Source organism: Lathamus discolor, chromosome 5, assembly GCF_037157495.1.
Source record: "Lathamus discolor isolate bLatDis1 chromosome 5, bLatDis1.hap1, whole genome shotgun sequence".
Classification (NCBI taxonomy): Eukaryota; Metazoa; Chordata; class Aves; order Psittaciformes; family Psittacidae; genus Lathamus; species Lathamus discolor.
The window spans coordinates 64543122-64570582 of NC_088888.1; the positions used below are offsets into that span (position 1 = coordinate 64543122).

At 39.3% G+C, this 27461-nt stretch overlaps 1 protein-coding gene across 1 annotated transcript in view; it reads right to left on the reverse strand.

The window, feature by feature from the left end:
• Positions 1–24508, reverse strand: part of ARMC2 (armadillo repeat containing 2) — a 63465-nt gene extending 38957 nt beyond the window's left edge. The window contains exons 1-7 of the mRNA XM_065681102.1: positions 24426–24508; positions 19554–19775; positions 18154–18226; positions 15473–15641; positions 13956–14163; positions 10724–10774; positions 1029–1099 (exon numbers count right to left, since the gene is read on the reverse strand). Of these exons, the coding sequence (XP_065537174.1) occupies positions 1029–1099; positions 10724–10774; positions 13956–14163; positions 15473–15641; positions 18154–18226; positions 19554–19771 (790 nt within the window). The 5' untranslated portion in view covers positions 19772–19775; positions 24426–24508. The remainder of the gene's footprint in view (positions 1–1028; positions 1100–10723; positions 10775–13955; positions 14164–15472; positions 15642–18153; positions 18227–19553; positions 19776–24425) is intronic.
• Positions 24509–27461: the final 2953 nt, after the last annotated feature.

The window sequence follows — 27461 nt, forward strand, 5'->3', positions numbered from 1 at the left end:
TCACTAATCAGTCTACATTTATTGGTTGCTGTTTTTAGCATGTAAATACAAGAGCCTTAGCAACACCGAGTTTCAAAAGCTGTGTGCTGCCTGACTTATCACGTTTAGCCTTTTCACGGAATACTGAGTGGCTATGAATATATCTATATTAAAACAGTCTACCTCCTCTCTAAAATGTGAAAGTATAAACATAAATCACATCAGAAAATGAACACTCCCTCCGGACCCAACTATAGAGAAGAAATGATTGAGAATTCCTACTGCTATCCCACTGTTTATCCTGGGATTAAAGATGAAGTATGCACAAGCTAAGGAAGCTACATAATGTTATAAAAAAGAAACAATCCTAATAATACATATTATATCTTCAATAGCACCAATAAAACAGCACAAATAAATTAAAAGACCTATAAAGAGAGAAAATACAGCCCCACAGAATACTAACTCCCATGACATGTAAATATTCTCAGCCTTCGCCAGAATGATCCAGAATAATGCATCTTCTCAGTTCTAGAAAAACAGTAATAAAGCATAATAATAGCAGAGCAGAAACTTCAGCTTTCCATACCAGACTCTCAAATAGGCACTTGCCATGTATGAAATGTGCTAGCTATGAAGAAAAATTAATTAAAATCTGTTATGTAAAATCAGCAAAATGCATCCCTACAGGGCAATGCAGAATCTCTATCTTCAAACAATATTGCCTGGCATGACTTCATTAGTTTCTGCGCAACTATGCCTGTTTACAAAAAGCAATGGGCAAACAAGGTGTTAACGGACTGACAAATTCTTAAGCCTACATATGAGAAAAATAAGAGGGAAAAAAGCAACAGATTTTGAGTCAAGATCTCTTGAATATTGTTTCTCTTTTCCAATAATGGTAAAAAACCACATACACCTAGAAAACCTAAAATATTGTTCTGTGAATACAGAAGGAAAAGATCTTCAAATCACAAAAATTAGATTATTTCTATTTTACTTTAATTCACATTTTTTTCGACTGGAGATTGAAATGCCTTATGAAGTACCTGTTTCTCTTCCCTTCCAGCCTGTACTTCTTGGCTGTGACGGACTTGTGCCTGGCTTTTTCATCTGCTCACTAAAGGATAAAGTAGAGACACACAATGTATATTAGAATACAGTGCTCAAAATGCTTCTTCCTTCATATGCACTCAGTATGAGATCTGCATATTAGTAACTAATTGTAGAAGATTATAAGTTATTTTACTAAATTAGTAGGCTATCTACTCATCAAAAATGACAATAAATACAACTTCCTCCAGTATATAGTACAGAAAGCTCCTTCAGAAATACCGACATATTTTCACCACAAGAGGTCACCGTTATAGAACACAAAACCTAAAGCATTTACACTTGTACAATAAATCTGAAAGCTAAACTAAACTAAATTCAGACCAGATTTTTGGTTTATCATCAGTTTATTAAATGAATATAAATTCAACTAGCTTAAAACTTGCAAGTTCATCCATTCACAAGGACAGTGATTTCTTCTGATAGAGTTAACACTTTTGAAAGATATTATGAGAATAATTTGCAAAGAAACAAACACTTCAGCAACCTTTAATGTAAATACTAGAATATCCAGGTTTGCCTGTGAACTACTGTTGAGTAGTGGTCACTAATTCTGTTAGTGCAAGAAAAAGGTATGTTGTCATTTCTTTGTAAAGCAACAGTTTTTGCTAGCTGGGCCAGAGGAAACTACCACATACATTATGATAAACCTACTCTATTTGCCTAGGTACACACTCAAGCAGCACTGACCTAAAGAAATACATCAGATAGAGACTCTCTTTGCTATTAAACAGGGGTCCCTCCTCCTTTAAATTCTGTACTAAAGACAAAGGTCTTAATCTACCTTTTCTATTTTCAGTGTATGTTTAACCCTTTTAATTCTATTTATAGTTCATGTACCAATAAAACCTAGTCTCCTAAATTTCCTTCTAAAGATAACAGTTGTGTGCTAGCAGTGGGTTTTTTTTTCAGTTTTGGTGTTTTTTGGTTTTTGGTGGGGTTTTTTTACCTGTTAATTTAGTTTCTATAAGGCTTAAAGCTAAACTGTTGTTTAAGTGATTTGCTGGATTGGCGCCTAAATCCTGTCTGCCAGTCCAGACAGAAGATGTAAGTCATCCTATCAACAGATGGAGACAAAATAAAAGACAAAGCTCTTATAAGATCACTTCCCTAACAAAAGGGACTGGATAGCTCACTATGATCAGTCAAAAATTTCCCAAGCAATCACATTACAAAGGAACCCTTGCTTCATTAACATCACTGACAGTGAATAATGCTTTCTTTTTACAACAGAATTTAAGCATTCCAAAACCCAAATGCTTTCTCAAAACTACCTGGAGATTATTTCAGCTCATACATGGCAATTTCTACCCTGCTGGGGAAGCAATGCTTAAAAAAAAATAGTAAAAAAATAATAGACTGACATTTGTAATAGAGAGGATTTCTATAGCACACATTAAATACAGTTTGGCCTATTAATATAAAGCAAAATTTGGTTCCATTTATGCGAATAACCTGTCCTACAAACTTCAGAAGTTTAAGAAATTATTGTACGAGGTTCATCCATCCGTGAAATCAAGACTACAACCTGAAAGGACACTAGATAAGCAAGAGAAAAAACAAATTCAGGCACCTCATCCTAACCCAGATATATTACGAAATCAGATTATTCAGAATTTTATGTAGGCATGATGGTGCTATCTACCTATATGAATATGGATGTTTGAGTTTGCTTTCCTCAGAAAAAAAGCGCTTTGTAACTATATCCTGCCTGTGCCTCTTCCCGCAAGATAGAAATCCAAAGGCTGAATCTAAGAAACCTCAACAAAGACAATCCTACCAGTTTTGCAAGAAACAAAAGTAGACGAATAGAAAAGACAGAAGCAAAGGATGTGGTAACCTGAACACTTATCACAGAGAAACACCACATACATGAGGTGAAGGGCAAGACCATGTAAAAGTCTGAAATGGGTAAAAAAAAAAATAAATAAATGCTGGTTGGAACCTATTATCTCTTAAACACCAGTATCACCCAGTTTAGAGGCCTATGCAAGTAGGAAAGCAGATTGCTGGTATTTACAGAACTATCTGTACTTTTGGGAAGCATCCTCGTAAGTTAAACAGCTTAACTGGAACTCTCATTATTTTCGAAAAACCAGAATATACTGAACACAACCATAAATGAGAATGACTGGTGAGCAGGCTTATCTTTAGGAATTATGTACAATTTATGAGTTTCGTGAAGATAATAAAATCCCTCTATGTATCTTAACCATGCTGTCAATTCCATTTTAGCTACAGAGACTTTTGCATCTTTGTTATCTTTTCACTTGCATGCAAGGCTGAAACTTAAGCAGCAATATCTTGTTAAGAACTATGCAGTTAAAATGTAATCAACCTACTCTAAAAAATAAGTTACCTACTATTGAAGGGAACTGGCTTGTCAAGAGAGTGGTTGCCTTGGAAACAAAGTCAATTGGCAGAAATCTGATCATCTGATAAGAAATGAACCGACAGAGGCTCTGATGATTTATAGAGAAAGAAGAACTTAGCAACTGGATCATCTCTATCCTTCTCATATAAGGGAGATCATAGCAGCCCCTGTGTGGAACACTGCTTTCCTGAATGGACACAGACCATGAGGACTTCCCAAAAGAAGGCGAGCCAGGGCTGCAGTAGAGTGCTGTGCTGGGTTGACCTTAGCTGGACTCCAGGTGCCCACCAAGCAACTCTATTACTGCCCTCCTCAGCAGAACAACGGGGAGAAAATAAGGTGGAAAAAACCCTCATGGGTAAAGATAAAGGCAGTTTAATAAAGTGAAATAAAAGGCTGCACATGGAAGGGAAGGAAAACAAAATGTTTTTTCTCTACTTCCCATCAGAAGGCAATATCCAGCCACTTCCTGGGAATTAGGACTTTAGGTTGCTCTGGAAGACAAGCAATATAATAACAAATATCCCTACTCCTCCTCCTGTCTCTCTCTTATTGCTTAAGACATGGTATGGTATGGAAAATCCCTTTGGTCAGTTTGGGTCAGCTGTCCTGCCTATGTCCCCCACCAAGACCTTGCCCACCTCCCAACCTACTGGTGAGGGAGGAACGCTGAAGAGACAGCCTTAATGCTGTGCCGTAATAGTAATGTGTCACCAGCACCTTTCTAGCTACCAATACAAAGTACAGCAGTATGAAGGCTGCTGTGTGGAAAATTAACTCCATTTCAGCCAGACCAAATACGTGTGTTCAGTATTTTTCCCTGGTGAAAGAAAGCATAATTAAGTGAAAGCGGCACTCCTTCAGAAACTCTGTGTGTTTAGACGTTTACTTGTTCCTGCCACGAGCCGTATGTTAATAGTAAATCTGCAAACTCTCACCTTCAGTGGTATTCCAGGGAAAAATACAATTGCATTGCAGAGGCAAAGAGTTGGGCTATTTCTCTCCAAGAAGCTGCACACAACAGCAAGGTCTGATTCACAAACATCTGTATAAGATCCCAACAGAAGAACAGTGTTTGGGCTCTTCCCTCACAATGCAGAGCCTTAAACATCTGAGAACCTGGCTACCTCTTTACTTGTAAAGCAGAGTCTGGGAGTGGGCCTGAATTTTGGCCCACACAGCCTTACATACAGTTAGACCCTTCACATGGCCCTTGGTGCAGTTTTGGCCCAAGAAAGGTAGCACTTTCCTTGACAAATACTTGGGCATAGGGCACAGACAAGCAGAGGCAGGGACATTCCTACTTCTGTGTGGTAGGGAGGGGGTTAAAAATACTTTCACTGTAACATAACCCATGACACAGCAGGTGGCCACCAAGCCAGAAACTAACTCCTTTGTTTAATTTTTATTAATTATTAGTACAGATGTAGCCCTGGTGCCCCATGGATTATTTAGTTACCAGTTAAGAGGGACACAAAGCCTAATGTTAACAAGTTAATGCTTCTCTGCAGAACTGTCTCTAGCAAGCACTTTTGATCAGTGAGGTAGCAAAGCTTAACTAGAAAGAAAAGAGAACTCAAAGTAGTTCTCGTAACACCTACATATTATTACAACTTTGGGAAGCAAAACTCGAAAATATGGAAGTGGGAGAAGAACAGGGGAGCACAGTTAATGGAAACAGTGCAATAAAGGATGAAGAATATGGAGTTAGTTTTCAAAGAGAAGAGTAGGAGTAATGGGGAATGAGCAGTAGGTATGGAAAAGTCCATAAGCCCCATACTATCTACTTCTGCAAGTACCAAGATCTCACATGACTTTGCTTCTCCAGAGATTATGACCCTCTTGCACCCACATAAACCAAACGTGTGGACTCTCTATCAAAGCAGAGAGAGGAACTAGGACTATCCTATGTAAACTCTTAAAAAGAGTTTGGGGAGACTCTTACAAAGGCAGAGTGCTACTCACATGCAGATGGTACACAGCATGCCCTGAGTAAATACTATGAGGAAGCCATATACAGTAGAAAATAGCTGATGTCTGGAAATAGATTTCTTCTCCACTTTTAAATAGAAAATTAAAATTAATCACCAGTTTTGTGATACAGAAGATAATAAGGTGCTCTGCATCTGTATTTATATTTATAGGCATCTTTTGATGGCAATTTCTACATGACTAAAGCAACTTCTTTGGGGGGTGAGGAGGAGGTGGTTGAAGACATCAGAAGCACCAAACTGCTTTCCACTGACAGAAATAAAACGAGTATTAGGCTTAACATCCAAGGACTTCATGGAGGCTAACAAAAACACCATTTTCTCTCAGTGAGTTTCACACAAAATTTTCCAAATAGCAGTAAATCTCAAACATCAGCAACACTTAAACCAGAAAAGGTTAACTTGGAGATAGTTGGAAAAAACACACCGCACGCTGCCTCCTGAAGGAGTCACCTGCTTAAACTACAATAATACTGAAATTTACATTTAGAAACTTTTTTTTCAAATACAAAACAGAGGATGGTCTAATTAGCCCAAAAGCCTGTCTTCAGCTACCTCTTTTTACTGTATCAGAAGAAGACATAAGACTGGAAAGTACAGACACAGAAAAACCTCTTCAGAAGTTCCTTCCTGATAAGAAGCCTTAGTCTGTGTTGCCACCACGTGAAAGATCTCTTATCATCCATCTGTTCTCGATAAAATGCTGGCCTCATTGCTAACTTCTAGTAGCATTTTCTAAAGTAAAGTAATATTTGGTTTGGGGTGGGATTCAGTTTATTTTTAAATAAGTTTATAAGGCATTTATTGTCTCTCAATTTCCTCTTATTTCTTTGATGCCCTTTTTCTAAGTCAGAAAACTGCAATTACGCAAATACAATTTCAGCACATTCATAACGGCAGAGCATTTTTTGTATCTATAGAACCACAATTCTAATCTCCTAAGTTACTTACTCATAAGCAAATCTAAGCCCCTAATAGTTTCATTGTTTGTCCTTAGAGCCCTTTTATTTTTCATCTTTATTTAATAAAGCAAACAAAACCAATGATACTTTATCTAAAAGTACACTAGCCATTTACATAACAAAAACATACAAAGGCTGTAACAGGTCATGCTGAAAGTCCACATTTCTTAGTGCCTTCTAACAGCTTCTGAGATGCCTCCAGCCAATAGAGCATGCTGTTGGACTGCCCTACCTTCAGTTTTCTTCAGTTTCTGCCTTCACATTTTTCACTTTGATGCATTCCTCCACTCTACTTTCTTCTATTTTCCCCCCTATAGTCACTTAATTTCTCCCCACTGTATTTTTCTTCATTCCACCTCCTTCAGCCCCCACATCATTCCTTTCTTCTAGTTGATTTAAAACTCCAAGATGCGACTCAAATTTTTACAAATTTTACTTTGGATCATTGATATATCAATGTTTTCAGGTCTTCAAATGTCTAGGAGAACAATTTCCAACTTCTCACAAGGCTCTAAAAACAGCCTAGACGCTGCAGTATGTAAAAGATGCAGACTGTTTATACATAAATACAAGCACCAAACATCTGATTTTACAAACATACGTTGTGTGCATTGGAAAGCCAGACATGATGTATCTACACCCAAAAAAAAAAAATCAAGAAGAGATTTAGAGCAATGCTAAGAAGATCCTGGGGGCCTGGCTCAGGCAAGCTGGATGTGTCAAGGGACTACTAAGCACAAAGGTGTTCTTTCAGACTAGATCACAGCTCAGTCCCCCCGACTATGCATAATCACAAAACAGGTATGTCATTTAGAAAGACGCTTCTTTGAGATGTTACTGACATGTATATTTATAGTGTGACTACATCTATTTTTAATGACAGCAGTATCCAGGATGGCATACCTTCTATTGATAAGAATCATTTAGCTATTTAAGCAGTTGTGTATTTTCCTTTCAATCAAAGATTCCCAAATTCTGTATGGACTACAAAGGGAAAAGCTACAAGGAAAGTACTTATGAAAGTGGAAGTCTCAACCAATAAGTCTCTAAAAGGAATATTAACAGGTAACCAGCTATTTTTAATTCTTTTGAGTGTCTGCCATGGGACAGAAGGAAAAGCACTTGCCACACAATTAATGAGGGTGTCATAATGCACCCTCCCTTCACGTATTTATATTCATTGATAAGATGCCTTCTGAGCCTTTTCTTCTTCAAATTAAACAGTCCCAGCTCTCCCAGCCTTTCCTCATATGAAGGACTCCATTGTAGCTGGACTCTTTCCAGCTGCTCTGTATCTCTGTTGCACTGGGGAATCCAGAACTGGACCCAGCACTTCACATATGCTGGAAACTTTCAAGATGTAAATGAATAAGGTGCTAGATAATCTCATCTAGGCTCCCTTTTCCCCAACAGATTGGACCACATGATCTTCTGAGGTCCCTTCCATCCTGAGCTGTTCTATGAACTTGGTGTCCACTAGGACCCTGAGGTCTTTTTCCCCAAAGCTACTTCCCAGATGGATGTCCCCCAGTATATACTGGTGCCTGGGGGTGTTCCTCCACAGGTGCAGGACTTTGCACTTGCCCTTGTTAAGCTGCATCAGGTTCCTGTCAATCCATTTCTCCAGTCTATTGAGATCCTTCTGGATGGCTGCACAACCCTCTGGTGTATGAGACAACGGGTTGCTTATATTCTGTCAGTTGTAATTTTTCTAAATTATTCACAACTGTGGTCTCATGACCTGCCCATCACATCTCTTGGCAGGAGCACAGTACAAAGATGCATAAGGCATAATCAAGTTTATCAGGGCACAGCCAGACTCAGCAGCTTCATCTCAAAAAGAAGAATGACATCTCCAGGGAAAGTTAAAAGAAACTAATGGTGATCCTGGGAATAAGAGCAAGATGCAGCAGATCCTGAGTCAGCAGCAGGGCATAGGATGGTGGAAGAACCCAAGGCAAAGGAGAAGAGTCAGATGTAGAGCTGGAACAAGTAAGAGAGGCTGCAATTAATTTTCTCAGACAGCTTGATTTATTTTTTTTTTTGGGGGGGGGGGGTGGTGTTAACTATTTTCCTTTCAGAAAACAATGGATACATAGTAAAGCACTTGCAGCAGCTAAAAGAAATATGAATTAAAGTATTAAACCAATTACACAAACCTCTAGTCAGTCCTGTTTCTCAGTTTTTCAAAAGCATGCAAATAATTTAAAAACTGATAATATAGATGTCCTGAAATTACTTGAGGAATTATAGAGGATTATATCATTAGTAACACCACCAGAAAAGACAAAAACAAAGGAAGTGAAAACTATAACTGAGACTGATACCACTGATACGAGAAAGGATAAATAGTAGAAAGGCAACATAATTTGCAAAAATACATTGACAAATAGTCCAACTACACTCTGAGTCATCCTAAAGATGAGCAAATAACAATTTCTCTATGAACACAAACATGGGCATAGTCCATTACCTATGACAGCTCCAGTGATAAAAAGAATATAGAATTTTATTTATACAGGCTGTTGATGAAGAACTTCATGCACATGTTAAATAGTATGGCTTAAAAGAATAATAGAGGTTGATTAAAAACCTATATCCTTATCCTTTTTTCTTCTTTGCATCTTCTGCCTAATACAGAAAACAGTAACAATATCTATTTGTGGCGGAGTATCTCTAAGCAAGCAGCCAACTGACAGCCTAATTCTAACGATAAAAACCACCTAAAATACTAGCCTAAATATATTTGAGTCTGAAAACCACAGCATCTTCATCTTCCTAATTTGAATATGCATTCTCATTCTAAACAAAAATTCAATCTAAATCCATCATTATTATACCTAGACTGAACTGGCATTCCTTCTTTTCCCCTTGCAAGGCACACTTTCCCATTCTACAATTGCCATTCACAGAATCACAGAATCCCAAGGGTTGGAAGGGACCTAAAAAGATCATCTAGTCCAACCCCCCTGCAAGAGCAGGGTAACCTACAGTACATCACACAGGAACTTGTCCAGGCGGGCCTTGAATATCTCCAGTGTAGGAGACTCCACAACCCCCCTGGGCAACCTGTTCCAGTGCTCTGTCACTCTTACAGTAAAGAAGTTCTTCCTGATGTTAACGTGGAACTTCCTATGTTCCAGTTTACACCCATTGCCCCTTGTCCTATCACTGGATAAATTCAATTGGCAATTAGGGCTCTCAAGATCTAGATCTCCCACACTTGGACACCAACGGCCTTATCCTGAAATTAATGACTACAGTGGAGAGACTCCCTTTGTCATAGGCAGTAGAAGTGAGCCTAAACTCCGCTATTTCACAAGTGAAGAGACCAGAGATAACAGCTACCTATTGCTCTTTTCTTCAGAAGTCCAAAGAAAATTATGAAAAAAGAATTCTTCATTCCCAATTTTCTATCAGTGTTCCCTAACCCTACATAAGTACCTTCTTAGGACAGGTGTCATATGTCCTTGGAAAACAATGCAGAAGGCTCTACCTGTGACAGCTTTGCCACCACTCAATTGTTTCTTTCTTAAATTAGTGGCCTCAATAGCTAGTGGAACTGAGGCAGAAATAGAGAAAGATTAGTTAGGAGTAGATTAATTTCCCATTTCCATGTCTTCATGAGAACTCCAAAAATTGTGAATATACATAATAAGACAAATCCTGAAAGGAGTCTGGAGACTTTGCAGCAATATTAACTAAACCACACAACAAACTAATGTCCACACCATGTCATTCATTTCAGAGCAAAACAGAATGGGTGTTCCCTTCAGGAAAGAAATCTACCGCCTCCATAGGAATCCTTTTCTTTGAGGAGAGGGTGAATGAATATTTCGGGCACAGATGTGAAGCTCATTTAAGCAATCAGACAGAAGTGATTTCCAGTAATCACTTGTCCCCTGCTTTTATCATTTTCTACTGAACCATTCCAAAACTATAAAAGGCACAAAAAAAAAAAAAAAGAGAAACTAGTCCTATGGAAGTAGTTCCCAAGGAATCTGTCAAACAGGCATTTAACATGGACAGCAACGGTGAAAGACAACAGGGCATAGTATATCTTCTTTACAGCACCTTCTAATCCTTTGGCAGATATTTATAGACTTTATATACATAGATATTTATACACTTTAGAGAAAGTGTAGAGCAGGCCACTTGGGAATCAACTGTTTGCCACCAAGCTTTTCCTCACCAAAGGCACCTGTGTATCTACAGAGTCCTGCAACGACATCTAAGCTTTCAGAACATTGAAAAATTGGAAGACAAAAAAAAAAAAAAAAGGAATAAAATTCATTTTTTCTCACCAGGGAAACTGTTGCTCTTCATCAGCAAATCTGCCATCACTGTTGACACTTCTGTTGAAATATATGAATGCAGAAAACATTTTAGAACTTTCATTTCTATAGCAATCACAATAGATGGCAAGGCACAATGGCTGGATGAAGATATAAACAAAACTTAGTTTCCTTATGGTTGTCAGAAATTGCTCCTTGCTTTCCTGAGGCAACATGTCAATAAATTCAATCTACTTCAATTAATCTACCTATTCTAACTAGATGGCTATTTGAAAAACAGAATTGCAGACAAAATGATGAATAACTCTTCTCCTCAAAAGGTCTTTTTCTCTTCTCCTCCTCTCTCCCCTTCACCCCTCAGTATCTTTATAAAGCAGCAGTGATTTCATCAGCACTGCTCATCTCTTCATCAGTCCTTGGGACAACAAAAGAATCCAAGATGGAAAGTGAGCAAGTCACTTTGTGGAATACGCCCCTTCTGTTCTTTTTGAAATACTAGTAATAGCATTAAAGGCAAGAATCACCATGATATTTTGGCATGCTCTACAGTTCCATCAGAAAAAAATAATTAAAAAAACCAAACAGCTTTATTGGAAAAGTTATTTTGGTACATATATAGGAACTGTGGGGAAAGGGAAGTAAGGAGCCTCATGCACCTTCTCCTGCACGAAGTGTACTGTTTCTATAATTCTCCTTCTTAATTCCTGCAAGGATTTTAAATCACTAGGATACAGAACTGAGGCTGACAACTGCTTCACATGGAGAATGACAGGACTCCAGGTGATACAAGTTTTCACATTCCTTTAAGCCTTCATCCTATTACTCCTGAATACAATGCATTTTAAATAGAAGTATCTTTAAATTTCATACAAGATGCCTCAAGTATTTATGACATAGGAGCAATCTAATCAGAGCAATCATCTAGTACCTGTAAATATGTTATACTGAGAAAGAATGACAAAACTCTGCTACTGCAATAACACCTCTATGGTACTGGAACCTTTTATAGACAACTCCTGCAAGACCAAACTCGGTGAACTATACTGAAGGATAGGTTTATGGTATCTTTCAACTACCCTGTCAGACAAGAAATGGCATCTCTGAACTCGGAAAAGAATATCGATCAGGATCTGCCTGAAGAATTTTTGTCTTTACTAAAGGGAAAGCATTTGTATTATTTTTGTGCATACTGCAGCACTGCAGGTATGTTTGGTAGTCTAAGCCATATGAGCACCTAAATGTTGCTAGTGATATTTGGCACAAGGGTATAAAGCAGCACAGGCAACATCGGCAAAAATAATCTCTGTCTCAAGTCTGCAGAAAGCATGCATAACTTGCAGGAGAAGGTAAAGCACCATTCAAAAATACAGATCTTGCATCCAACACAGGAAGAGGGAGGAATAGTATGTTGCTCTTCTATTTTGAGAAAAATAGTCAGAACAGAATTGGAAAATATTTTATTATCTTAAGGCCAGTAATTTGAGAACTAATTTAAGTGAGATCCAACTACTTACAGAAGTATTCTCCCTAGTTCAAACATGGACATAACATGCATTAACAATCCATGCATAATGCTACATGCATTAACAATCCATCTTTTATGGTTAGAATCATTATTATTTTAGCTATCATCTTAAGAGTCAGGAAAGTGAGTAAACAGGTCAAAAAGAAATTAAGCCAACAGAGGTTATGCAAAACAAAGCTTGACAAAATATTCTTCAAATATCCATAATGGTACTTGAAGAATATAAAATTGAAAATATATCATTTTCCCCTTTTAACTCCTCATATATTTTCTAAAATTCCTCTTACACAAAGAAACAGAATAGAAAATGTCCTATAAGACCTCATGTTGCAACAAGCAGTCTTTTTGCTAACAGGCCTTTCTCTTTTTTTCTCCACCTGTTCCTAAGAATATGTCAGTAGAGAAATGTGTCCTTCACCCACATTTTTCATTGCTGGGTTTATGAAAATAAAACCATTTTCTCTCCCTCCATACTCAAGAAACTTTTTCTTTGCTCCTACAAGTCTTTTCTTAAGTCCTCTTTCAGCTTAATATACAGGAAGAGTGCTACAATAGCTCTGCTATGTATCATTTGCTGTAAGAGCCTCAACGGGCAACATCCTCTAAACTATACAATACTATCAACAAGTTAGCAAATGAAAGACATTTCATTTTATAAAGCTAAGAATCTACTCATTAATACCAAAGGTGTTTAAAATATCCAGGTAAATAATTTTTTCCTAAGCATACATGCATGCTAGAAAGAAAATATGTATGGGCAAATATTTACATTTAACATTGACCAAGTACTTATAGGATGCGTTTTGAAAATAAACTGCTATTTATTCTTTGTTGTAGAGATTGTTAGTTCTGTCAATGTTATTAGCACAAAACAGTTGTTCATCCAACTAATAATGCAGCAACTGATACACCTGCTGAACATAGTGCCACGGACTATTTCTTCCTGTGCAAGAATTCAGATCTGAATCAAAAGGAAAAAAAAAAAAAAGGAAAAAAAAAAGACTCAATTATGAATTGCAGAATGGATGTAATGACCTAGGTTCAGATTCAAGCATGTACATGCATCTCATCAATCACTCATGCCTGTTTGGTCATCAAAAAAAAAAAGAACTAAAAAAATTCAAAGCCACAAAAAAAATCTGTCTGTATTGGCAATGAGTTTAAGCCTGATTTTTGTGTATGATCATGTATTTCCCCAATACCAGAACTGAAAACACAGCTCTACTCATCTGTGGAGCTAAAGGAAGAATGTATAGTACCTTAAAACAACAGGCTTGAACTGTAAGAGCAAGCACACTGAAATCAAACTTGAGCATTCTATATGCAATTACAAGATAACTGAATTTCAAAATGTTAACGATCAAACAAAGTTATTTCACATCATGCAACTTACTACCAACAATTTTTTGGACAAATCAAGTCTTTTGAGTGTAGAAACTTCTTAAGAACAGAAGTGTAAAGATTTATTTTTTTTATTAATAACCTAAACATAGTTTTGTTGTAATGCATGAATAGTGCTACCTTCAAATCCCATCAATTTTAAACATTTTGATACTTAAAAACCTAAATATATAGGAAGAGGGTTGTGCGGAAGGCGCACATTACTATACTCAGTCAATACTGACCTTTCTCCTCCCATTTGATACTTAAAAACCTAAATATATAGGAAGAGGGTTGTGCGGAAGGCGCACATTACTATACTCAGTCAATACTGACCTTTCTCCTCCCATTTGAAACAAAAGTTTTCCAGCTGTCCCTCTTACAAAGTCTCTACTTTCCAATCCGCTGATATGCTCATTACAAATTAATTGTCTGCTTTCACCATTCCATGGTGTGTTTGACCTTTGCTCTGCTAAGCAGTCATTATTAGTCCTGCAAAGATTATTCATCATAGCTGGTTGTTGAGAATCTAGCTTCTCTTCCTCTGAAATAACCAAAGAGAATACATTTTGTAGAAGTACTCATACACAATAAATACACAAGACAGAGCTAAAATGAACTACTGTTTGTCATATTACATTAAATGTGCTTGTATCAGTTTAAAAAGTGAGAAAGCTTAAGAATAATTAGAGCAAAGTATAAAGTTGTTAAGTCCTTCCATAGAATCATAGAATATTTAGGGTTGGAAATGACCTTAAGATCATCTAGTTCCAATCCCCCTGCCATGGGCATTCCATTTTGTGTTTTAACATTTTTTTTCTTTAATCATTTTTTTAATTTTCCTTTTAGAGATAGGTGGATTGTACCATGTGAAAAAAGTTATTATATTTCAGGATCTAAACATTATGAAGGAACTCAATCAAAAAGTAGCTGTTACTATTGTACCATGGTATCTACACGTGACAAGAACATGCCCAAAAAGCCTTACATAAATATTTGCATGATCTCTCGAGAAGAGGGGAAACTCAGGCTATAGGTATATTAGGTTCTCAACTTCTTCAGTTAGTAACATCAACTTATTCAGGCTAATAGATTAAACTACATATACGATAAACTGCATAAACTACTAAATATACATCTATAGAATATGTACACAATAATAAAGTAAAATTTAGTACTTTTGTGTAAGACTTATTTTGCAGTAGATAAGTGAGATACTCAGTTTATCATGTAAAGTAACAATCCCAAGCCATGTAAGAATTGTCATTATTACAAATAAGTCTTCATTAAAGACAGATTTCCAGCACATTTTATGATGAGCCAATGTGCAGGAAACAAAGATGTCAAGACATTTCCATCTGCAAAAAATTACTTTTGAAGTCCATGTTCTGTGACCTTTATTAAGTCTCCACTAACAAAACTCTTAACAACAAATGCAATGTAGCTGGAAGTCTGTCAAGACATATCATTTCTTTTTACTCCTCCTTTACACTCAATAATCCATCAGGAATCTCCTTAAAGGATGCCATTTCATTATCTCTTTAAACATTTCAGCAGTTAATATTAATTTTACCCATTGAAGAAAACTTCCAGTAAAAATTCCATTACTTAGAAACCTATAGGAAAAAAAAAAAAAAAAAGGCACGAGCAGCTTTCAACTCACTTTCAGAAGTGAAAGCCAGTATAATTTTTTAAATCATATTTTCAAAACTGCCTTAAAGCCATTTAAGTCATTTTTAAATTTACGAAAGGACAGGCAGGTCATTTAATAGACTAATTCATGTAAGTAACAATATTAAAACCAATCACACAGTTATTTTTCTAGGAAATAATATATATTAAAATATTCTTACTCTGATGAGGAGGCAGCGTTTTAGCAGAGAGGAAATTTCCCCAAGAAGTTCTTCTAAATAAGCGTGCCCGGGCATTGCTGACTTTTCTGATCTCTGCAGCATCAGCAAGAGTTTTTGGAAAGGAAATGGAAGAATCTTCACCTTTGGCAGAAGTGACTGCTACCGGTTTCTGTGACAAAGACAACTTTTTAATAAAAGCACAGATAATTTCGCTTTCAAGTAAGCAAAAAATGCAAATTATTTACACAAAAAATTATGTTCAGAATAGGACAGATAGAAGTATTATAGATTTGTTCATTAAGAAATTTTCATATAGATTCCACTACCTTTTATCACTACAGAAAGTCATTTAAAAGCAAATATTCAGGGAGGGGCAGAAAACAAACAAAAACTAGCCTGAGTAGAGCAACTGAAACTCAGGAACATTTATTTCCCTCATAAATACTCATTTAGCATCATCTGCAGTATGATTATTTGCAAAAAAAAAAAAAAGTAAAATCTAAAATAATGTTGTTCCAAAGACTTGTACTAACAATTCTTGAGGCATATTTGTTCTTCATGATTTGGTTTTGAGCATTAAACTAGTATTTCCAAAACACTTCAAATCTGTCCATACCACATGTACCACTTCCTATCACACTAAAACAAATCATGCAGATCCAGATACATGCAAGTTCCAGCTTTATTTATGTCAGTACCTTGCATTTGAGGATGTGCCAAGGCCCTGAACCTCTGGTATAGAACACTTCTTTTGCCCTAAATAAAGACATTGCCTTCTAAGATCAAGGCTCTCTACCAATTTCCTTACAATAAAGGATCCATTCAAAAGTCTCCAGTCCAATCCTCCAGAGCTCTCCCCATTAGCAAACCGGTGAGATGCACTCCACACAGCCACCGTGACTAACACAAGCTCTTCATTTACAATGTACTAACTTCTCTCCACTGGTAAAGTAGAAAAGGCAGGTTTTGCATTGGTCTTAACAGATACTCTTCCACTATCATGCACAAGATACATGGAAACTTAACACCACTTACTAAATACAACTGCAGATACATTTAATCTAAGTATGGTCATAATTTTTAAATTTTATTCACATAAACATGTTACCTTATCAAAATTATTGAAGTATAACATTTCTTAGATTTCCCCTCCCTAATTTCCTAAAGAATACTATCTTGAACAATATATGCAGCAAGCATACTTACCTGTTTTAGCATGCTCTGTTCTCTCAGGTACTAAACAAATGATCATGACTCAATCTTATATTTAAAGATTAAACGTAAAAAAATTTGAAACAGAAGATATGCTTATAAATTGAAAAAAAAAATAAAATCTTTCACAGAGGGGGAAAAAATTTACAAGTACTTCTCTTTGTTTTTAAATACACTACAATCATTACATTTTATAGATGTGCAAGTCAAATAGAAAGCACAATCAATCTAGTTACTTTCAAGTCGTTGATCACAGAACCACAGCACAGTTGAGGCTGGAAGGGATTTCTGAAGGTTATCTTGCTCAAGCCCCCTGCTCAGGTAGGACACCCAGAGCCAGTTGCTCAGGACCACGTCCAGGAAGATTTGAAGATCTCTGAGCAACCTGTGCAAGTGCTTTGTCACTCGCATGGCAGAAAAAGTGTTTCCTGAAGTTTGAAGGGTACCTCCTGTGTTTCAGTTCATGCCCCTGGTTCTGTCACTGAAAGAAAACACTGCCTCTGTCCCTCTTCCCCCCTCTCTTTGTTGGTTTTGGTTTTTTTTTTCTTTTTTTACTTTCCTTTTGGGTATACATGTACAAGATCCCCCTGAGCCTTCTCTTTTCTAGATAGTACGTTCCCAGCCCTCCCAGCCTTGGTCCAGGCCTTTCATCATCTTTTTTCATCATCTTTGTAGCCCTTCATTGGATTTCTTCCAGTAGCTATATGTCTCTCTTTTAATGGGGAGCCCAGAACTGAACCCAGCACTCCAGGTGTGGCAACTTGCTGGCAACACTCCTCCCAATGCAGCCCAGAATACCATTAGCCATCTTTTTAGTGGCAAGGGTACATTGCTGGCTCATGTTGATGCTCATGACCTTTTTCTATTTTAGTAATCTTACACAAGAAAGCTGACTCAAGGATCCATCTTCTGATTCTTGTTAATGTTCATGGTGAACACACAAAGATAGAAGAGTACTGTTTGCCCACTTTGACTTCTTCCCAGAGAGTCCTGCTTTGGCTGCTCCCTGGAAAGGCCAGCTTTGGTCCATACCCATAAGGTTCCGCTTTAGAAATCCCGGGAAAAGTCTCGACCCTTGGAGACCTTTCTAGATATTGCTGGCCACTTCTTCCGACTTAGGCTGGCCCCCTGAGTTGGAACGAGTGTGCATTTTTGTCAGTATAAAAGCCTGAACCTCATGCCATGTAGGGGAGGCAGAACCTTATACCACCCAGGTCAATGTTGTCTCCGCAGGGATGGCCGCTAAGGTTAAGACTGCCACCTTGCACTGCAATGATTCTCAGAGCTGGTTTCCTGATCGTCTTAACAGGGTCCTTGGGGTTGGTAAGATAACCAAACATCAGAAGTATCCTTGACCATATCCTTTACTATCTCTGTATTTTCCTATATTAATAAACAAGTTGCGAGTTCTCTATTTGTCTCTCGTTTTCTCTCACCTGGAATCCTCGAACTCTGGAACAAGTACTTACATGTTTTAGTGGGCTAAGACGAACACCAGACACCGGTCTTGATTCAGCCAAATCAAAACTGGATGCATGAAGACTAGTATAAAGAAATTAAACATAATATGAATAAAGCAGATCCAACGTTGTGTGTTTTGGGGATTTTGGTTTTGGTGGGGTCTTTTGGTTGGTTTGTTTTTATTTTATTACTGCTTCTTGTATTTGCCAATGAATATGGCGAAAAGGAAGAAGAAAGGAAGACTGACAGAGCACTTTATCACTCTTCTTCCATGAATTCTATTTAACTTTGATATGTGGGAATCCAGCGGCACCAAGGGAGAAGAATTAAAAGGTCGCCTGCACACCTGCCATCACACGGCTTATTTCATACACATCTATAACAATTCTCTAACACAAGCCTAAATCCACCCACAAACTAACTGTGGTTAGTGCCCAAGCTACCTGACACAAGCTGCAGAACACCACAGGGCAGAAACCCCAGGTTTGTGCAGGCATAAGCATGCTCCTTCCTGTACACAGGAGAAGCACAGGCAGAACAAGCATGGATGTCAGCCAGAGGGATCTCATTACCTGGTCACCAACAAACATAAAGTTACTCTCAGGCTCTCACCTCCTCTGAGGACACAACACGATGCAGTAAGGAGTATCAGATATATTGAGTGCCTGAAGTCATGCTGCCATGAAAACAGCATGGACACTGACTTACTTGTATGGCTTTTCCAACAAGTTTCAGTATCCTTTCTGGCATGCTTGACACCTAACATTATGCATACAGTCCATATCTCCTCCCTACAGTCACTACAGAATGGGCATGTATCGGGAGCTAAAAAAATAACTGTGAAAATGGATTTTAAAAGCCCAATATACAATTTTTTTTCTCTTTTGTCACAAGAGACAGATTTATTGAGCTGTGAATTATAGTACTTAACAAAATGCCACACGAATAATTCTGAAGTAGTATAAATTTTGATTAAAAATGAGCATTTCAAACTTCAAGACCTACAATTTATGATTAAAAATACCTGAGAAAGCTCTGAAAAAAAGATCTAGCATACAGTTTGTGTGGAAACAAGCAAGCTTTCTCAGTTTCATTTTTTTTCACAGGGAAAAAATTGAAACATATATTAAAAACATACATTGCCTTAAGAAAAAAGTGAGTTACTATTTTCTTATACTACTCTTTACATACAAAACTACCGTCAAGACTGCCTCTGGTACCTCTAATCCACAGGAACTTCCTGGACATGTAGATTAACACCAACAGTAATGATCATTAGAAGGTGGCGAAGGATTAGGAATACAGATTAATACAGGGAAAAAAATTCACCGGAAACATAATTACAGACTCAAATCTCTTACTGTTAAAGCATACTTGGAAAAAAAAAAAAACCTTAAAGCCACAGTACCTAAAAACTGAAGGGGGTCTACTTTGAGGAGCTCGTGAGGATTCAGATCCAAAAAGTCTCCTTTGTTCTTCTGTAGGTGTAAATGGTCTCTGAGTTCTTAGTGTTTGTAGAAAATTTCTGGCTTCATTTATAATCTCAGAACTAGTCTTCTGCTTTGGCACTGAAAGCTCGTAGAATGGTTCTGCCTCTTCTGTATTTTTATTCTTTGAAGCTTGCATTCCTCTGTAAAGTAGTGTACAGGAAGAACACTACAGCATATATGGAAGGCACAGAATATAATGCTAGTTCAAAATGACAAATTATTAGTTCATCAAAGGTCATGCTCCCACAGTGCAGTTAAAAAGGATACTATAACAAAATTCTAGACAGTCCTGCACTATTTCTCAGTTCTGTAGGAAAACACTGAAGAGCAGAAAGCATCTGACATGAAGGACCTTCCGTTTTTCAGAGGAAGCTGAAGTACACCACACTCAGTACCACAGTGCTTTCTGGGCCAAATGTAGTTTCCAATACTACAGAATACTTCCAATACTACAGAAAATCTGTTTCTTAACACCTGATTACTTATAAACCATCATAGCCACAACAGGAATTCAGTAATACGCTGTAAAGAGACACTTCCTTTCCAATGAACTTAGGAAATCAAATGCAAGTTATTGACCTGACCAAGGGCAGTTTCCTAATAAGTCAAAGAGGTACTATTCTCAGTAACAGAAGCACAGTTATCAGTAACCAATACGCAGAGACAAGGAAGAATAAGCAATCCAATCTGAGAGAAACACCTCCCCAACCTACCCTCAAGCACATGCAAATGAACTTAACACTAAAATAAGATAAATTGTCAACCCAAACTTTCAATCAGTGTTCTGTCCTGCTGCATCTTCTAGTAAATGCAGTGGGCAGTGAAAGACTTGCTTCATTGTCTCTGGAGCCCTCCAAAATCAATCACTATCCTGGTGCAGTTCTCTGCAGATACCATCCTTGTCATTTTACAGAAAATTCATCATAAGCCTTAAACCATTCAAAATTCCTCTTATGCTTTTCAAACTTACCTAAAAAGAAAAATATGTCTCTGCACTGCCTGTGACTCAGACCATCTGGTAATTTCTATTCTCTCACATAATTTATGACAATGAACCGACAGTAGATCAGACACCAATATCTCTGTTATTTCTAAACTATGGGGGGAAAAAAATAACCCTATTTCTCTAGTTTCTTGGTTCACTTCTTCCTGTTCTGCATTTTCACATGTCCAATTGCCTCTGATCTTTCTTTGAGAGTCTGTACATTCTGGCACAGTTTCTTTAATTAATACACAACTGAACACCTTCAGCTGAACTACACAAGATAAAATTGGAAGCTAAGAAGCAGTGCACCAACCTCTTTCACTAAAAGGTGCACAATTACAAAACACAGGAACAGAACAGGAGCCTGAGCCTATCAGTGTTTTTAATCTTTCTGACTACCATTGATACATCTCTGTGACTGAATTTGGCTCCTTATGCTCCCTACTCTTCCCTCTGTTACAACATGATTCAGAAGAGCTAAGTAAGGAATTCCACTGCAGCAGTCTGTCTGGAGCAATTAAACAGCCATTCCTCACCGAACAGGGAAGGCAGGTTTCTATTCCTTATTCTCCCAGCTACTGGGAGTCAAGATTTTGACCTTTACGTGGAAGGTCTTCCGCATAGGCCATATGTCTGACACTATTAGTATCAAGCAGATGTAGAAACAACAGCTATGAATAAACACTAAACCATAGTTAACATGATTCTACAAATCATAAATTGAATTAATTCACAAATATTCTTTTCTGGTCTATATATTTCCATCCACCTTGCTAAAATTTAAAATAAATCTTCTCAAGTAATCAACTATCTTACATTTAATCTCTGAAGGGCACTGTTCTTAAAATCTCTGTGCTCTGACACTGAAACATATTTTATGGGATTTACATACATGTACCTCACAGTTAAACTAAGAAACAACCTGAGACATAGGATGTGTTTCTGATACATCACTGATACTATCAGCATAAGGTTTTGTTAATTCTACTGTCCACTGCAAATTTTCTATCCTAGAAGTACACTTATTTGCCACAGTTAAGATCAAGCTTCCATTATAACAACTTTTTGTTGAAGCTTTCATCTCTTACCTATTTCTTTTTAACTGTCACAAGAGCTTTGCTATGAGCTTAACTAGTGAAGTCTTACTATTTGGGCCCTGTTAGTCACCCTTCCAATCCATTAAAAACAAAGTTTAAACAATTTAAGTCGCACAGGGAACCTGTGGCCTAGTTCGGATGCTGGACTGAGCTCACTGCTGCATTGATACTTGAGTGGAGAGGCGCGGAGCGGCCTCCCCCGGCGCAGGCGGAGGGCAGCCTCCGGCTCCCGGCACCGAGAGCAGAGCCGAGTGGGAGCTATCACCGGGGGGCGGCACCGAGCAGAGCTTGGGACAGCGCCGAATCGATGACAGCATTAACACCTCGTCATTTCGGCGTAATTAGACACACTCGGAATTGAGGCAGTGATACGACACAAATATATCATTCATAGATATCCCATAATTATTAGCCATAAAATGTAACAGAACACAGAATAACAAGTCAGCAGTGTCACAAAATGAGATGTGTAGATACATATGATAGGGCAAGAAAGCTTACTCTTTCTTGCAAACATGAAGGATCTATAAGTAATTTTTTTTTATCTGAATGAGTCTGGCTGCTGTGCCATCACTGTGCAATCACTGTCTCTTTCTCAAAAGACAGCTAGAGAAAGAAAATTTGTACTGTTTTGAAACCATAGAATAGTTTGGGTTCAAATAGAACTTAAAGCTCACCCAGTTGCAACCCCTTGCCACAGGCAGGGACACCTTCCACTAGACCAGGTTGCTCAAAGCCGCACCCAGCCTGGCCTTGAACACTGCCAGGGATGGAGCAGCCACAGCTTCTCTGGGCAACCTGTGCCAGTGCCTCACCACCCTCACAATAAAGAATTTCACCCTAATAACTAATCTAAATCTACCCTCTTTCAATTTAGAACCATTGTCCCTTGTTCTATTCCTACTTGCTCTCATAAGTCCTTCTGCATCTTTCTTGTAGGCCTAAGGCTGACTCACTCAAGCATGAAGCAATTGCTCTGCTGCAGCAGCCCTCAACAGAGAAGCTTCATCTGCTCTTCAGCATCCCACACCCCAGAAGCTTTGAGGAAGCCCCTTCAGCTATATCACACCAGTTCTGCTCCTAGAAAACTACCACCTAGATCTGTGCATACAGGAAAAACCCTCCAGTCACCAGAAGCTTTCTTGATTTTGATGAGCATAAGGACCTGAATCATTCAATCTCAATGCCAAATACCATTTTAAATTAAGGTGCAACAAATGAGTGCGACAAGCAGAAAGTAGAAGTACAGGATAAAGAAGCAGCACAAGAGTGGACGGGAAACTACTGGGCTGGCTGAGCAGCGTACAATCTGGTTTTACCTTTGGCTTTCATTGCTTATACAAGCCTAGTTCTACCTTTGTATTTATTTGTAAGAATTTCTATTTTTTTCCACAAACTCTATCCTTTAAATAAAGTATCCCAACTGCAAATCAGAAATAATTCTAATTCTTAGTGCTTCTTCTTGAAAACCCGTTATTGTTCCCATTTTGCTCCCCAGTCATAGCAGGGGACAGATAAAGGGAATGTCACAGTGCCAATGGGAACAGCATAATTGGTACACACAGATCTTATCGCCCACTGCTGTTACTGTTCCCCAGGTACCTTTTAACTCATGCACATGAACAGCTCTTTTCTGACTCAACTGGAAGTAAGAATATTACAACAGTGTCAGAAATGCCATACTTAAGTTCTTGCCTTTTCTTCCCCATTTGTTTACTCCAGAGGACTGGTCTTCTCTGTACAGGAGGGCTTGAAAGCAGTAGACAGGGGTACAGGATCAGAGAACATGGAATTAGTCCTCGTGAGATGCTGCACCCATTGAACACTTACCTGGGGCCCACCAGCACATAAGAGAAGCACGGCTGATGACACCAGATGCGGCACCACACTGACTCTGGCATCCTATCTCCCATCACAAAACCAGTGTCGCTTAATTGCTACTGCATAGAGTGGGTATACTTGCAATCACCACGTACAGTGAGGAGAAACCCTGCACTCGAGCCCTGAACACTCTGCTCACCAACATCTGAACCCAGCTTTTGTCTTCCCAAGCAAATCTCTAGAAAAGTTAGCACCCAAACACAGGTTTAGTAAGAGTGAACTAAGAATGGGTATTATTAGATACAATTTTAAACATCAGTGAGCTACCAGTCACGGTTTCAGCATGGTGAAATTTTGCAGCAATCACTATCAGAAAGAAACGAGGACAAAGTAATGAGAAATTGCGCCTACAGCCCCAATAAACAGAGCAAGGTTTTCAGCCCTTAGATACCACGTTCCAAGTAAGCAGCACCGTGGAGCACACGCTGACTGGCGCTTTGCGGAGTAACCAAACCAAGCCCGGCAAACGACTCTCCCGGACGCGGTGGACAGCAAGCTGCCGGTAAACCGAACGCAGGGTCTCCCTTTCCGGCCGACTTGCCGCACGCCCCAGCCCGGGCCTCCGCGCCCCGCGGCGAGGGGGCACCCCCGAGGACGAGCATTACCGGCGGGCGGGGCGGGGCGGGGCAGGGCAGGGCTGCCGCCGGCACCGGGCGCTGACCGCGGGGCCTGCTGCCTAACGGTGCCGCCGACACGCCCTCCCCAGCGGCGGGACCCTGCTAGCCCTCACCCGCCACGCCGCGCCCGGCAGCAGCAGCAGCACTCGCGGTTCCCATGGCAACAGTACACACCATGGCCGCCGAGCAGAGGGAGGAGAGCGGCCCTACCTGGCAGCGCGCCGGGGCCGAGCGGGTCCCTCACTCACCTCCGCCGAGAGAGACAGCAACGCCAGTGCCGGTACCGGTACGCGCCGCTAACTCCCCTTAGCCGCACCTGCAGGGTCAGGGTCGGGGAGTCCGGAGCCGCCAGGGCGCCTGCGCAGACACCTGCAGGCGCATGCGCAGCTCGGCGCAGGCCCGGGTGGACTTGTGGTAACGTTGCGGCGATGCTGCCGTGGTTGTTCGGTGTGGGGTTTGCGCGCCCAGGGGTGATGGCAGCGAGGGGCTCTGTTGCAGCCTTGGCCTGTAGAATGGTGGCTTTCAGTTGGAGGGCACTTCTGCGCTGTCCTGGCTCGCGTTTGGAGTGTAGGAGCAGGTGGCAAAACCCTGGGTTAAGGATGACAAAAGTTACTCGGAAATGCTGGATGTGACCCGTTATGACACCTTCTCTCTCAGGTCTGATTTACGGAGTGGACACAGCGATGTTGAAAGTTTGTCACAGTAAAACAAAACTGGGGGACAATGAGGCATGGGCACAGGTTGCCCAGAGAAGCTGTGGGTGCCCCATCGCTGGCAGTGTTCAAGGCCAGGTTGGAAGGGACTTTAAGCAACCAGCTCTAGTGGAAGCTGTCCCTGCCCATGGCAGGGGATTGAAACTAGATGATCTCTAAGTCCCTTCCAACACAAACCATTCTATGAGCTGGGCACAGTGTAGCAGCTGGCACAAAACCTCTTCCCTGGGTCCCGCTGGTTAGGCATCGAGGGTCGGATCCCTCATCTTGATGGCTTCCTACCAGGGCACAAGTGCTATCGCATCTCCTGCTCCCCTTCGGTTCTCTGGGCGGCCATTTTCACAATGTCCGTAGCAGTGTTCCTCACAAATCATCCCCACAGGCTGGAGAACTTTGTTGGCATGGCACAAGGGGGTCACCTGCAGTGTCTCCCCCAAGGTGCCTTCTGAGCAAGGTCCTACCAAAGATGCAGCCACCTCCAGGATTTGGCTCCCATTGCCCAGGTGCACCAGACACTTGCGGAACTGCTCCCTCGCATGCCTTCCACTTCAGGGATGGGGAATGCGATTGTGGCCTGTGTCAGGAAGTCTCCAGATGTGTAACAACAAGCAAGATGGATCTGTTGTGGCAAGTGAGTTGTTCATGACTGACAAAGACAGTCTTTGTTCACCATCTCTGAATGCATTTTGAATTTATCTAAAAACTGCTATAGGAGGGTGATTATTGCCTTGTGTGAATAATAGAAAGCCGCAACAAATACAGCTCCATCTGAACAACCTTCTTCTGTGGTTCCTTTATAACATACTTATGATATATCTGAAAGCACTCTCAGAATAAATTCATCTTGTGTATATATTTGTATGTAAATACACATATATTTCTGATTTGAAGTTCCTTTTGCTAATTGCTTACAAACATCATAACTTTTGCTTCCTCATGTTTGTTAGACAAGAGCCCTGTGGACATTTTAAATTTAATTTGTCTTTCTGAATGCTGTTATACATCTGTTATGCCCCTTTCTTCTAGAAGAATGTCCTCTTACAGTTCCTCTTTTGATTTTGACAGGCATTATGATAGCAGTAAAAAGATCCCTGTGTGTAACCCTACCCAGTTTACATGACACATGCCATTATCTCTGCTAGCTTCTACATTATCTCTAATTATTAGACATCTAGTCCTCTTTCTTCTGCAGCCAAGTTCAATACCTCAATACCTCAGAAGTAATGAAAACCCTGTTAGTATTGTACTTGCTTTTCTTTGTACATTCTTCCTCAAAAGCCAAGAGAATGTGTTCATGTGCATGCACGCTATTTTCAGATCAGTCACAGTTAGCTCATTCTCTGTTGTTTTCTTCTGAACCTTTCTACTATTGAGGTAATACAAGTGAAGTTTCACAGAAAAATGTGTAGATCTATTTCCTGGTAAAGCCAGTTTGGAGCTCTTTTAGCTGTTATCATCTCATCATACTTTAAACAAATTTTAAATCCACCCAGTTAAACCCACTAAGCCTTCCTTCTTGGCATCTTCTTTAATCCTTTTCATATGCACATTATTTCCCCTCTATTTTCTAAGTCATCAAATTGAAGAGTTAATTTTTTATTCATTTTCTGAGCTTTGGCAGTTACAGCAAATATTTTTTTTTTTTTTTGTGCTGCTTCTCTGCTGTGTCTCAACTGTTATAACTTTCTCACTTAAATCCCTTTTCTCATGGGCTTTTTATTGCATGAACTCTCTTGGCACCTATTTGAAATCCAGATACTTAATTAAATCTCCTTGTTCGCAATAACACTGCTTTAGAATGGAAGTATCATCAAAACACATAAACTGATTTGGTCTAGGCAAGCAGTGTTAGCTCAAGAGATTGCTGAGGTGAAAGCAGTGTGTTCTGAGCAGTTCTGTCTAACTAATGAAATAACACAAGTACTCAGTTATGTCATATTCATTCAGATTATTTTTCAGATTTGAAAATCATGAAAGGGATTTTGTGCTGCTATCCAGTCTCCATTTTCAGTTTAGCGAACTTAAATCTGTCTCAAAATGAAACTTATTTGGATATCTAAGCATACAAGGCCTATATTTCAGTGCAATTCAGAATTAGTTAACAGTGTTAAACACTTTGCCTGCCAAGTGTTCGTTTATCATACTTGCTGCTTCTTGCTGCTGACCTGTTAAGAGCAGCCTCCAGTGCAATTTCATCAACACAAGTGGCAGTGCAATCCCCTATTTCTTTCCTCTTTTTTCAAAATGAAACAACAGTCCCACCCCCAATCTGGACAAAAATGTTCCTGTCATATTCAACTTTGCATAGGCCATCTGGTATGTGCTGTTAAGTAAGCTCTGTGTTTCATATCACTCATAGCTCATTACAAAGGCAGGTGAAGTAGTTCATGTAACAGCAGTTAGAAACAACTCCTGTACTACATGGCCTAGTAAGTTTCAATCAGACAGGTTTATGAAGATCTCCACTATGTGCAGCAGGGAAATCTGTGACCGGAAAAGAGCACTGGTTATATGATGAGATGACCAGTTGGTG